This window comes from Dysidea avara, chromosome 7 (assembly GCF_963678975.1).
Source record: "Dysidea avara chromosome 7, odDysAvar1.4, whole genome shotgun sequence".
Classification (NCBI taxonomy): Eukaryota; Metazoa; Porifera; class Demospongiae; order Dictyoceratida; family Dysideidae; genus Dysidea; species Dysidea avara.
This window is the reverse complement of record NC_089278.1, coordinates 18,969,169-18,982,603: the sequence shown is the minus strand read 5'-3', so window position 1 is coordinate 18,982,603 and position 13,435 is coordinate 18,969,169. Positions and strand designations below refer to the sequence as shown.

General features: G+C 38.6%; 1 protein-coding gene across 2 annotated transcripts in view; it reads left to right on the top strand.

Annotated features, from left to right (window-relative positions):
- The first annotated feature begins 11,520 nt into the window (after positions 1 to 11,520).
- LOC136259679 (hemicentin-1-like) overlaps positions 11,521 to 13,435 on the top strand; it is a 172,024-nt gene continuing 170,109 nt past the window's right edge. For both annotated transcript variants that reach the window (XM_066053184.1, XM_066053183.1), the window contains exon 1: positions 11,521 to 11,896. In XM_066053184.1, coding sequence (XP_065909256.1) covers positions 11,668 to 11,896 — 229 coding nt within the window. In that variant the 5' untranslated portion in view covers positions 11,521 to 11,667. The remainder of the gene's footprint in view (positions 11,897 to 13,435) is intronic.

Sequence of the window (13,435 nt, the reverse complement as noted above, 5' to 3'; positions counted from 1 at the left end):
ATTACCTGCTGGTGTTTGTGCTGGCAAACCATCAAAAATAGTCATCTCAGATTCATAACTTTTCTTAGTCACCAATTTTTGTTAAGAGTGAATTTTTCAATTAGGATATGAAACATTGTTGTAAATACATGCATATAGAGAGTGTACTACATAACTAAGTCAGATCAATGGCAAAGTGAACCTACAAGAAGCAAATTTTCTTGAGAATGGATGTTATCATTGGATTTAAAATAGGTCATGGATACGAAAAAAACATAGGAAGGAAAACTATGTAATTTTTGTCCCCAAAAAGTGAACATAATTTCTTGTAATTAGTGAAAAAGTATTATAAAAATAATTTAAAGCATGGAAATAGAGATTGCTGAAAAAAAAGAAACAAGCCAGCATGTTAAACACACAGATTTCTATTTGGACTCAATGTATATTGTAGAGATTAGAGAAAAAACAGTATTTTTGTAAATCAGGGGCCAATAAGTACTGAGAATGCCTCTGGTTAAATGTTTATTTGAGTCCAAATAGAGATTTCTGTGTGTTTAACAAGCTGGCTTGTTTCTTTTTTTTCCAGCAATCTCTGGCTGTTCCTATGTTTAATTTCTTTTACGCCAGCTAGTGGTGCTTACCGGGCAGTACTAAATATGTAATAGATATCATTCAGCTTCAACAATATAACAGCTTACAATCAACTGAAGAAGAGAGAGCTGGTGACCAGCTCCAGCCTTTTTATCCAATCTCTAAGGTCAAGGTTACACATAACAACAACAAATTAAGAGTTCTCATAACAATTCTAATTGTTCATATCTATTATTTACAGTTCTAATTATCCATATGTGTTACATCTCCCCACTCTTAGATCAGATGTCCCCATCTTTCTGTCTTGGTCTTAGGCGACTTTTCCAGGAGTTGGTTTCCTCATGTGGTAGCACAGTTGGTGATGCTCCCTCCTGTTGTTGGTCTTCAACATCATCATCAATTGAGCTGTCAGGGGTTGAGCCTTGGATTCCCTCAGCCAGGTTAGTAACACCTTCAATATTTCGTGAAATCGGCCTCTTATCACATTTATTCCCACTGCCAGTAGTTCTTGTTGGCCAAAACTTATCAGGTAATAACCACTCCAGTTTCATCCTGTGCTATTATTCGATAGGGCCCATGAAATGGCCTAGCAAACTTGTAAGACTTACATGCTTTTGCAGCCGGCACGTACACCATCACTCTATCACCAACTTTAAAATTAGGTGGCTTAGATCGCTGATCATGATATAATTTCTGATTTTTCTGGGCTTTCTTAATATTGCTTCTCGCCAATTCCCATGCTTCATCCATCTTAATTGTTATTTCTCCCTTGTAAGTGTCCACATCCACTTCCTGCTTAGAGCCACCGTCCATATCCAATACTGTTGGCAATCTGGCCATAGAGCAAGTAAAATGGAGACTCTCTCACTGACTCCTGGACACTTTCCCTATAGGTAAACAGAACAAATGGAAGGTGACTATCCCAATCTTTTCCACTCTGCTCCACCTTCTTAGCCAACATACTGGTTAATGTTCTGTTGAATCGTTCTGTCAACCCATTAGTCTGTGGATGATACGCTGTTGTGTTTAATTTACTTACACCTAGTAACTTGCAAATTTCTGTCATCAGATATGACAGGAATGCAGGGCCCCTATCTGACAACAACTGGCATGGAACACCATGACGGCAAATTATCTCCTGTACAAACAGCTTTGCAATAGTGAGTGCTGTTTGATCCTTGGTTGCAAATACCTCTGGCCATTTTGTAAGATAGTCAGTAAACACAACAGCATAACGATTTCCAACATGTGAAGTAGTGAACTGGATCACATCAACTCCCACTCTATGAAATGGCCCCTCTACAGGTATCGGCGTCAATGGAGGGTGGACAGCCCTACCAGGGTAACGTGTAGCACAGACCAAACAACTCTTGACACCATTTGGAAATGTCACTCCTCATTTTAGGCCACCAGTAGTGCTTTGACAATTCTCCATGTACCTTCGCATCTCTCAAATGAGCACCGAATGTTCCACTATGAGCCTCTTCAAACAATTTAATACGGTCACAATCTGGAGGGATAAGGCGCAAAGTTTTATCTGTCTCAATATAATACAGGACATCTTCCATCATGAGATATTGATACCTACTCAATAAAATTTCCCTTGCCTTCTTATCATCATCAGGTAACATTCCCCCTTCTTGATATTCAATGATTATCCTTAATTCTGGATCTTCTCTCTGCCTGCTTCCTATACTTTGTTTGCCACTGTCATGCGATACTGGTTGTACTGCAGCAGTGATAGACAATTCAGACTTTTTATCTAAACAGCTGTTCTCTCCTACCTCTTCCACCACCACAGCAGTCACTTTACTCTCCTCCTTCTTGTCAACATTGATATCACCCTGAACCACTGCAGCAGCCACCAGTAACTCCTCTGTACACTCATCAGGCAATGACGACTGATGCACAGGGAATCTTGACAAACTATCAGCACTAGTATTACTTTTACCCGAACGATAATGAATAATCAAATCTACCTCTTGTAAGGCCAAACCCCATCGTGCAAGTTTGCCTGAGGGATGAGGAGTATTCAGTAAGGATTTAAGGGGTTCATGATCACTAAATACATGACAACGATGTCCATAAAGATAATGGCGGAAGTGTTTGACAGCCCACACAACTCCTAAGGCTTCCAACTCTGTAGCACTATATCTCTTCTCGTGTGACTGTAACGTTTGACTAGCATATGCTATAGGTCGCACTGTTACATCCTGTTGTCTTTGGGCCAATATAGCACCCAATCCAACTCCAGAAGCATCGGTCTCCAGGATGAACTCCTGGTCAAAATTAGGAAATGCCAACACTGGTGCTTGGGTTAAAAGCTGTTTCAAATTTTGGAAGGCATTTTCCTGGGCTTGACCCCAAGAAAATTCAATGTTCTTTCGTGTAAGTGCATAAAGAGGGTTTGCAACTGTAGAAAAATCAGGCACGAATCGACGATAGTAAGAAGCCAATCCAAGAAAAGAGCGTAAAGATGTTAAATCATGTGGCTGAGGAAAACACTGAACTGCTTCTACTTTCTTAATATCAGCTGAAATTCCTTCCTTAGATACAACATATCCAAGATACACAACTTCACTTCCAGCTAGACAGCATTTCTCTGGCTTCAGCTTCAAATTAGCATTTTGAAATCTTTCAAAAACTTCCCTCAAGTTATACAGATGTTCCGCAAAACTTTTCCCCACCACCAACACATCATCTAAATAAACCATACAACAATTCCTTGATAGTCCCACCAATACTGTCTCCATCAATCTTTGGAAAGTAGCCGGTCCATTACATAGTCCAAATGGCATTACACAAAATTCATAATGCCCTGAATATGTGCTAAAAGCAGTCTTCTCCTGGGACCCGGTATCCATTTGTACCTGCCAATATCCAGCAGCGAGATCCAAAGTTGAGAAAAACTGGGTCTGTGATAACATATCTAAGGTATCATCCACTCGCGGTAAGGGAAAAACATCTATCTTAGTCACAGCATTTAATCGTCTGTAGTCCACACAAAAACGGTAGCTGCCATCCTTTTTTTCAACCAAAACAACAGAGCTAGACCATGGACTACTTGAATGCTGAATCACTCCCTGTTTCATCATCTTCTGAACCAGTTCCTCCATCTTGCTGTGCAAAGCAAAAGGGATTCGTCTTAATGGCTGGCGTATAGGAGGGCTGTCTCCAGTGTCAATTGAGTGTGTAATCAAATCTGTGCATCCCAATTCCACTGGATCCAGGGAGAAAATATCTGAATACTCAGAAATCAACTCCCTTAGTGAACACAACTGGTTATTTGTCAAACCAGACGCATTTATTTTCAGCAAATCAAACAATTCAGACAGTCGCTCCTGTTCTTTTTGTACTGAAACATGTCTACTGTGTTCATTCAAAGACTCAGTAATCACAGAACTAACCAAAGTAGTTGAACCATGATCGTCATCAGTACCCTCTGTCTCACAAACAGTCACATTACCAAGTAGACCCAGCTCTTGTCCTGGTTCTAAATATACTGGTTCACATCCATGGTTCTCCAAAACGAGAGTACACTTATTACCGTCAAGACAAACCAACGCTTCTGGGGCTGACAAAAAACTACCTTCCAATTCGACAATGTTAGTCTCAAACATAGTCACAAGTTGTCGATCAAAGCATATATCCTTTACTTCAGCCCTCACCAATTTTTGATGTCTTGCAGGTATCCTTGTTGCTTGAATCAAACAAACTGCTCCAGAGTTCAGTTCAGTCTTATTGTCCTCAACAGTTTGTAAAGGTACCTCAGCTAATATTTCAGACTCCAAGTTAATGGACTTGATCACATCACCACCATCTGCATCTTGCTGAATTTCTTGAGGTACAACATCTACCTTACTGTCATTGTCTGACACAGACACATCATCATTCAACATATCATTATCATTCCCCGTCTGAGAAGCTTGAACAAAAAGGTATCCCAGTTTAGACAACAAATCTGTACCAATAAGTAGTTTGGCTGGTGCCCCCCTCTGTACCTGAATCAGAGCATTTGTTGAATATTCTAAACGACTCACTGTAACTTGAATCTGCCGCACCACCTGGAGTCTGTCCCCACTGTAATTCCGCAACACAACTGTGGTAGGTTCCAAACGAGTCTCCACTGCTGCTCTCCATTCTATAGATGTTTGGTTTGGACTTCGTTGTTCTGCCAATATCTGTAGGAGAGCTTCCAGTTGAATTATGGTTACCGGAGATCCAGTATCCAGCAAAGCTTCGAGAGCGACTCCTTCGACTTCAACCAAACCAGTCAAGGTGGGACCCAACTGAATACCCTCTGTCACAGAATTTGAAGAAATGTTATGCATTGTCACAGTTACTTTGTTCAACTCACTACTGATGTTCTCCATTGACTTGCCTTCCGAAGTGTTGGATTCTCCAGGGGGAGTAATACTTGAGACAGTGTTGTTATCAGCATTTCCAATATTGTTTCTACCTTCACTACCGGCCTTCCCAATACCATTGTTGGTCTTCCCAGGTGTCTCTGAATACTTACCCTTGACTTGGTAAGGGCACTGCCTGATCAAGTGAGAGGGTGATCCACAACTGTAACATCGTGGTCCCATGTTAGATCTGGTCCCACTGAAACTTTGCGGTCGCGGAACAAATGCAGGTTTCGGGTCTGGACGTACAGTCCGAGTCACTGGTGAGAGCGAAGATGCTGACTGAGCAGAATCCAAGTCACGCAATTTAGCCTCTTCAAATCTAGCCTTTGTAAGCAACTGGTCAAATTTACCCTCACATCCTACAATTTTTGACTTAATTTCTGGTAGAAGTCCAACTACAAATTGATTGACTAAAACTGTTTGACCCAATGCCTCCGCTTCCCTTGTTCCTTGGTACACACTAGGATAAGCTCTGTGAAATAGAGTACGGAGCTCCTGAGCATAATGATCCACTGACTCAGGAGCATGTTGTCTTCTATCATGAAATAAACTGCTTTGTATTGCAGGCAATCTCACAGGTGTAAACCGCTTGCGTAGCTCAGCAACTAATAGGCAATAATTGGTACGTTGTTCCATAGTACAAGACCGAAAAAATGAATATGCCTGTCCATGCAGTCTAGTTATTAAATTCACAAGTTTGGCCTGAGAAGACCAACTGAGAGCGGAGGCCATCAACTCAAAAACGCTCAAGCCAATCCTCAAATATGTCCACCCCAAGTTCTCCATCATTCCCCTCTCCACTGAATTTAGGAAGGGGTGGTAATTGCTGAGCTAATAATACAGATGTAACAGGATCAATATCCCTCACCGCTGCATTAGAGCTACTGATAACTGGTTGTGTAATACCAGGCAGTAATGGCAGTGAACAAACTGGACCAGTATATAACACTGGTGTTTCTGAACTCTGAGTGGAAGGATTACATGTCTGAAGAATGTCACTTACCATTCCACCAGATTGTACTGACTGCTGTTGTCCAGAATAGTCTGACACCTGCCATTGTGCTCTTGTTATTGACGGTGAAGAAGTACATACGGGTTGTTTAGTTGTACTCACATTTGTAGAGGACAGAGCACTGGTATTGTGAAACCCTTCCACTAACACATCCCTCTTTGATGTCTGCCATGGTCCTCTTCCTGCCTCTTTACTTTTCAATCGACACTGTAACTCTGCTAGCTGCTCCACCAGCCTACCTTCACAAGCCTCCCACTGTCTTCTCACCTTTGCTTCAGCTCTATAACACTCTAATTCCAATTTATCTTCTGCTAGAAGAACTTTCCTTTCTAGCTCACCATTAAGTTTCTGTAATTTATTCAGTTCTTTCTCAAGTAGCTCACTCCTGGTCTTCCAATGACTCACACTACTCAGTTGTTTTTCCATCTCTTGACATTTGTACTTCCATTTCTCCAGGTCATTGTTTTGTCTCTTTATCAACTCCTGTAGTTCAGCAGTGGCTTGGTGACCTGTGCTGGAATTAACAGGGTTAGTCTGACCTTCTGGCAACTGTTGGAGTAACTCTTCATAAAGAGTTTTAAGCTGTTCATTCTCTACTATCTGTCTCTCACACTCATCTTTCCAGTGGTCTCTTTCCTTCTCTACTTCCTTCAAACTTTCTCTACTAGGATTATCAGTTAGTTTCAAGTTCCTAACCTCTAGTTCTTGTTTCTCCCTCTGTAGAATATCCAACTGTAACCTCAAAGCCTCAGTGGTTGTCATTATGGTTGCTCTTCTTCTTCTGCTCTTCTTCCTCACATTCGGACAAGCCCCCAAATGTAATAGATATCATTCAGCTTCAACAATATAACAACTTACAATCAACTGAAGAAGAGAGAGCTGGTGACCAGCTCCAGCCTTTTTATCCAATCTCTAAGGTCAAGGTTACACATAACAACAACAAATTAAGAGTTCTCATAACAATTCTAATTGTTCATATCTATTATTTACAGTTCTAATTATCCATATGTATTACAAATATGTACAAGTCAGTTGTCATGCAGCTGTTAAGTAATCAGCTACTATTATCTGAGTTAACAAACACCTGTGTTGTTTCATTACAATTGAATGTACTTTGTACTATACAGCTTTGATATATCCAACTTTAGGCAGTGTATAGCATGTTTGTGGTCAGCAATTGTAGCTATGTCTTCTGATGGGCATCTGGATTCAGTGGAATGGAATGGAACGGTACTTAGGTAATTTCAATTAGCAGTCACCTATTTTAAAAGACCACCTTCTAACAAAGACCACCCCTTTACAAATACCGTTTTACTTTAATATCTGAATTGTTGTTTTAGAGCCTTATAAGGTAGTCTTATTAATGAATTGTGTGCCACATGTTATGTCTAGAAAAGCCAGTGATATCTGATTTATGATACAATACAGTACAGTAATAGCTATATACCCCACACAAAAACAGCTTGGCTATACAAAAAAAAGATGTGTCCACAAAACTAAAAGCAACTGACAACTAAAGGAGCTAATATCTGGTGAGGCCAAGAAATGAATGTTAATATTATACTGGCAGCTACAATAATCTTGGTCCTTTATCATGGACTTGTGCAGTCTGACTGTATTCCTAATTAATTCCCTGTAAATCTAATAGGCTAGTAAATTGGTACCTTTCTCAATGGTCTGTTGTTGTAGAGGAGAAAAAAGTGGCTAAATTACTAGCCAATTAGAGTTACAGGGAATTAATTAGGAATGCAGCAAGACTGTACGAGTCAATGATAAAGGACCAAATTTTTATAAATTATAGTGAGTTATTTGCCAGTATTTCTTGGTCTCACCCAAATATTAGCTCCTTTAGTTGTCATACTTTTAGTTTGACGGGGACGTCACTTTTGTACAGCCAAACTGTTTTTTGCGTGGGGTATATTGCTGTATTACAAATCAGATATCACTCTGACTTTTCTAGGCATGTGGCGCACAACTGATCAATAAGACCATTTTATGGGGATACACTCTAAAACAACAAGATAGCAGCATTTGAAACATTACAGTAAAACGGTCTTTATAAAGAGGTGATCTTTGTTAGAAGGTGGTCTTTATAAAGAGGTGACCACCAATTGAAATTACCAAAGTACCATTCCACCATTCCAGTCCACCATTCCATTCCACTGAATCCAGACGCCCTCTTCTGATATATATGCACACTTGTGCAGCTATGTGATCACAATAACTTGTGGTACACAACAACATTGCTGCTCTGGTATGAACTTAATACACTGTGGTTAACATATAGGGTATCCAAAGAAACGTGGATTGGATCAAGACACAAGGTCAGTGTTTATACTAGGGCTGTTATGGGGGAACTTTCACCCCTAAAATCTCAGACTCACCCCCTAACATTGTGAGTGACCACTACACCATATTTATGTTAAGCTTGTTTTTTTTTTTAAATGGCACACAAAAATGCTCTCAGTTTTAACCTCAGAATGTTTAATAAGTAAACATTTTCCAAGTTAAAAATTGCAAATGCCATCTTAAAATGCTATACATAAAGTGATGGCTATTCAATATCTGAGAGTCCAAGTTTACCTTGTTTTCTAAATAGTATGCTAAACTCGTCCTCAAATTTGATCTCAAAGCATGTAAAAAAATCTACTTTCAAAATAGCATGCACAGCCAGCAAAAATATCCCCAGGTTTAATTTCAAAAAGCCTGATTTAACTAAGCAATTTTTTTTTGTTTTACCATGAGTATCCAATTTCTGTTTCTTGCAATTGGAAGGCATCCACCCTTGCAGATTTTATTTTGCTACTATATGGTATCCTACAATGATGGTGAATACAATATCTCAGTGATTTCACAAATTATTTTATTCAACAGATTAAACATACACAGTGATCATGAACTACTATAATAGAATAATTATGGACATGATCATGAGCTGCACATAGTTGTCCTAGATATTACACCATTATGTCATCACTACTACATTCAGGCATCAAGCTCTACCAATCATTGGATCTGGCTTCACCCAATCACAAAAAATCAGTTTGGCAACTAGCTATTTTGACTGTTTTACATTGTTGTGAACTTCACCCACTGTAGCTAGCTAGCTATGTAGACTTTCAACTGGTCACCCCCAACTTCTTGATTCCCTCCCCCAAAAGAGAAATCCTAGAATTAACACTGCAGAAACATGTGCTGCAGCCTATGGAATTACCTAACTTGATAAACAGAATTGGAGACTTGAGACAAGTTAACTTAGCTACTAATAAGGTAAAATAGAAAATGGGCCAAAGAAAGAAAAAAATCTCTGTAACCCCAGGATTTGATGCAGGCCACTCAATGTCTAGTTGAGTGCCACACTCAGTTTCCTCCAGGAGGGATGGATTTTCTTCCTTTAAATAAACCGAAGTATGTTAACAGATTTAGTATAGAGGGGATTGGAACTCTTTCTGAATTAACATCTCTAAAATACATCTCAAAAGTTGTATACATTGCTAAGTAAATAGCTGCTTAATTAATAAAGAATGGTCTCTCATACTTTCAAGTTATCTTGGGGGACATGTCCACATACAGGAGGAATTTCCAAGGGTTTCAGGAAACCCCCTGCTGAAATTAATTTAGTTAGATCCCTACATTTTCAGCAGGAACCTATCACACCGATAAATTTGGCAGCACAAGTAATATCATAATGCATGTAGTACTAAAACACAACAATATATAGACTTACATTCAAATCTCAGGGGAAGATTAGTTAGGATAGCCAAAATGTACCCTAATAGAGCATTCATACAAATAAAAATACTTCATTGATGTACAGGGTTGGGTTATTATTGGGGAAGGAATATTCTTACACCATGCAGACATTGTAGCATTATCATAAATGTAGGTGATGCAAAACTGTGATCTAATAGATTACATCTGCAGTTTCTTAGCCATGGGAACAACTAAACATACTTTCTGTGATTATATGGGTGCAAGAGACACATCCTTGATACACTTAATTGTATAGCTAGTTAGAAATTTAAATAATGCTTTTGTAGTTATTCCATTTTGTCAGTGGATTCATGTTCATATAATATGTGCAGCTGTTTCCCAGGTGTACATACAAATAATTGTAGCTACAATTATAACATTCACATTATTGTTATTTGACAATTCATCCATGAAATATTGGCAATCTATATCTGTTGAGGTTTGGACCAATAAATTATTCAAGGTCTTACTCTCCTCTCTCAGACCTACCTGGTGTTAATATACGGTGTTGTTAGAAACCCCCCTTTCAGACATTAAAGTTCCATGCACTTACATTTGGAAGCTCCAAGTCTTGGATTAGATTTCTTAATTTTCTTTATAGTATCCAAAGTATAACAGGCCCAACAATTTAGTCATGATAATGCCAAGCTGGTAAAATGAAATGTCATACAATCTCCATAGTTCCGTAAAATTGATCAAACCTCCCACTGTCCAAGTAATTTCAACATTGTTTATTCTATGCAATTGCTAACTGATAAATAAACCAGTTAAGTTAGATATGGTGATTACATCAACAAGCATTTGGACCAGTTGCATCGTGGTCACCTTAGTAATGTGGCCACCTTGTTAAAGTGGCCAGCCAGCTCCAGTAAGTCCAAATGTAGCTTCAATACTTTTACATTTTCATTTGTAAGATAATAAAATTATATAAGGACAATTAAGGTACATAAATAACATAATGCAAATATTAGCTTACATGCAATGCTGTTTAATAATTATTCTATCATCATTAGACATCTCAAATTGAATGCCAAATATCTAACTAACTATTAGCTAGTATACCTTGAAGTAAAAAAATGTACTTGAATAAAAGAAAAGCTAAACATAGAAATTTCACTCCATAGTAAACAAAGGTAGCTACTATACTGAAGCCTTCTTCATACCCACATGATGGCAGAGACCTACGTATAGCTATCATGAGGATGACAGAGGATCTAAAACTCAAGACAAAGCTGAGGGCTTTCAAAGCCTGAGTAGGCGGTCTTGTGTGGGTATATTTATACTAGTAGATAGATAGATTGATTGTGGGTTGGATAAAATCGTATCTTGCGCAAAATGTAAACCCACATCCACTTTCCATATTGTTATCTATGAAACAAAGCTCAATGATTTGCTACTTCAGCACATCAGTGATCAACATGAGGTGTTCTAGATCTGTATAGTGATATCTCCCTCAACTATGCAGTTACTATACCTATCTGCTATTTATAGGAGGTCTTTAACCATTTTAGAGAACCTCTCCAGAGGTCTCTTGGTAATTTTTTATCTCCCAAAGATCAAAGGAATTTATGCATGCCTAATGTTGTTAAGTACACCATTAGTAACAACTTATATAGCTAACAGTGATTTTGGTAAGCATGCACCTCACTAAAAGACATAGGTTTGAGGGTAGCTAATTTTATTGTCATCAAAAAATGCTAAAGACAGCAGATGCTAATTACAATTTTTGCTCCATATATGGGCGTGTTGTGGTAATGTAACCCACGCTCATGACCATTGTGGTGCCATGTTACTGTACAACTGTGGATATTCGTTCACCGCGTTAGCATACTAGCTACTGAGGAACCCAGCTAACTAGCTCCTCGGAAACAGCTGCGTACGTGGCTCCGTTTAACGTACTTGTTACTGTTATCCTTCAAGTTGATGGTAAACTTTCAGGGGACTGCGATCGCGATGATAGTTTCATGTTTTTGTTTACTGCTACTAGTACCATTGACTTATAGTGTATGTGTGCAGAGGAGCTGCCCTCTGGGACAGTTTTGTTCAATTGGAGCTAACTGCAGTAGTAATGCTAGTGGATGTGTTACTGTGTGTCCCACTGACACGAATAGGATGGTGCAAGGAAATTGGGAGACTGGACACTGTGAAAGGAGTAAGGATATATTAACCATCCACACACATCAAGAAGCTAGCTAGCTAGCTAGCTAAACTATATGTACTGTACTATTAGCAGTTTTCCATTAGCTAACAGCTGGTGCTGGAAGCATCCCATGCTATGATTGCATTTATGTATTGAATTTCATTAGCTAAGAGCCTTCAGAAACCTACAGCTTGCTCCATGTGCAGTATCATAAATAAAAGTTATCTGCTAAGTTTCACACTACTTATGCTCTACAACACTCAGATGCTCCTTTACCTTTGTATGTATATTATGGTATGTAGTAATGCTGTAGGAAGATTGTTAACCAGCAATCAACTTACCAGTTACCTCCTTAGTTAACTTCTTTCAATAATCGTACCCAACCAAAGAGTTCTTTCTACTTGCTATATATAGCCCTTTGTATGTGCTTGCTGGCTTGTTGTATATGTCTGAATTACACTGCATAGATTCCCCTCTTTATTACTGGTGAACCATCACTATCACATTCTTGCAGCATTACTAGAGAAGAGTGTTAGTATTATAAAAATAGTAAAATCCTAATAAGCCCGTCCAGTCCACTAAATAGCAACGTCTGTCCAAATATTTAATAAGATTAGTTGCAGAGTTTGAAACTTGGTTAGAACTACTGACCCAGACAGTAATCTGGGATGTAATCTGGTTGTGTTGAAACAAGGACTTGTTCCAAGAGCTCAATTTTGGGCACAATGGCTATAGCAAGTTCACCTGTAAGAGCAATGCTGCTCTATCATAGTCCATAATAAGGCTCGCTTGCACACATAGACCGTAAACATGTACGCCTATAAACATACAGCAACACACATTTCTTGTTATTTAATCAAATGCTCACAATTCGAAGTTTCTACTGAATGCTAGACAAAACATGACCTAGGTGACTTGATTGTTTCAACCCTGGCTGTTTTCATCTGCATCATCACACAAACATTGTTCTATCAACTATATGCAACTTCTACTATATGCCAGGGTGGAGGACCACAGTGTAGCTAAGACATACCTGTGTAATAATATAATATTGGCAGTTTCCCTGAATGCTATAACAATAACTGAAGTTATTCTTTTCATGGCATTAATGATTTATGTAGAAATTAAGGAGTTGGGTCATTCTGTTTGCTAATTTACTCAATTCTTTATAAGAGTGCTTGATAGTGGCAGCTCAAACAATAGTTCTTCAAGGTTGTAAACAACATAACGTTTACATAAATTTTTTTGAGAGACATAATTCTTGTGGATTTTGCATATTCCTTACTTTTTGATCCTCGAAAATTAATGATTTCAAGGTTAGCTCTATGCTTTCTAGTAGTTAAAAGAGTGATCCTTGAAAATAAAACCATGAAATCCTGAAATTTGTCAATCTGCGAAAATTACATACCTCGAAAATTTGCATGTATAGGCTACCTAGCACAGACCTACCACACTGACTCCTTGATGGTTTATGTATAATATAAACATTGTAAAGGAAACTACCAAGCCACAAGTATACTATAATTATTGTATCACATGTGGTTAGCCACA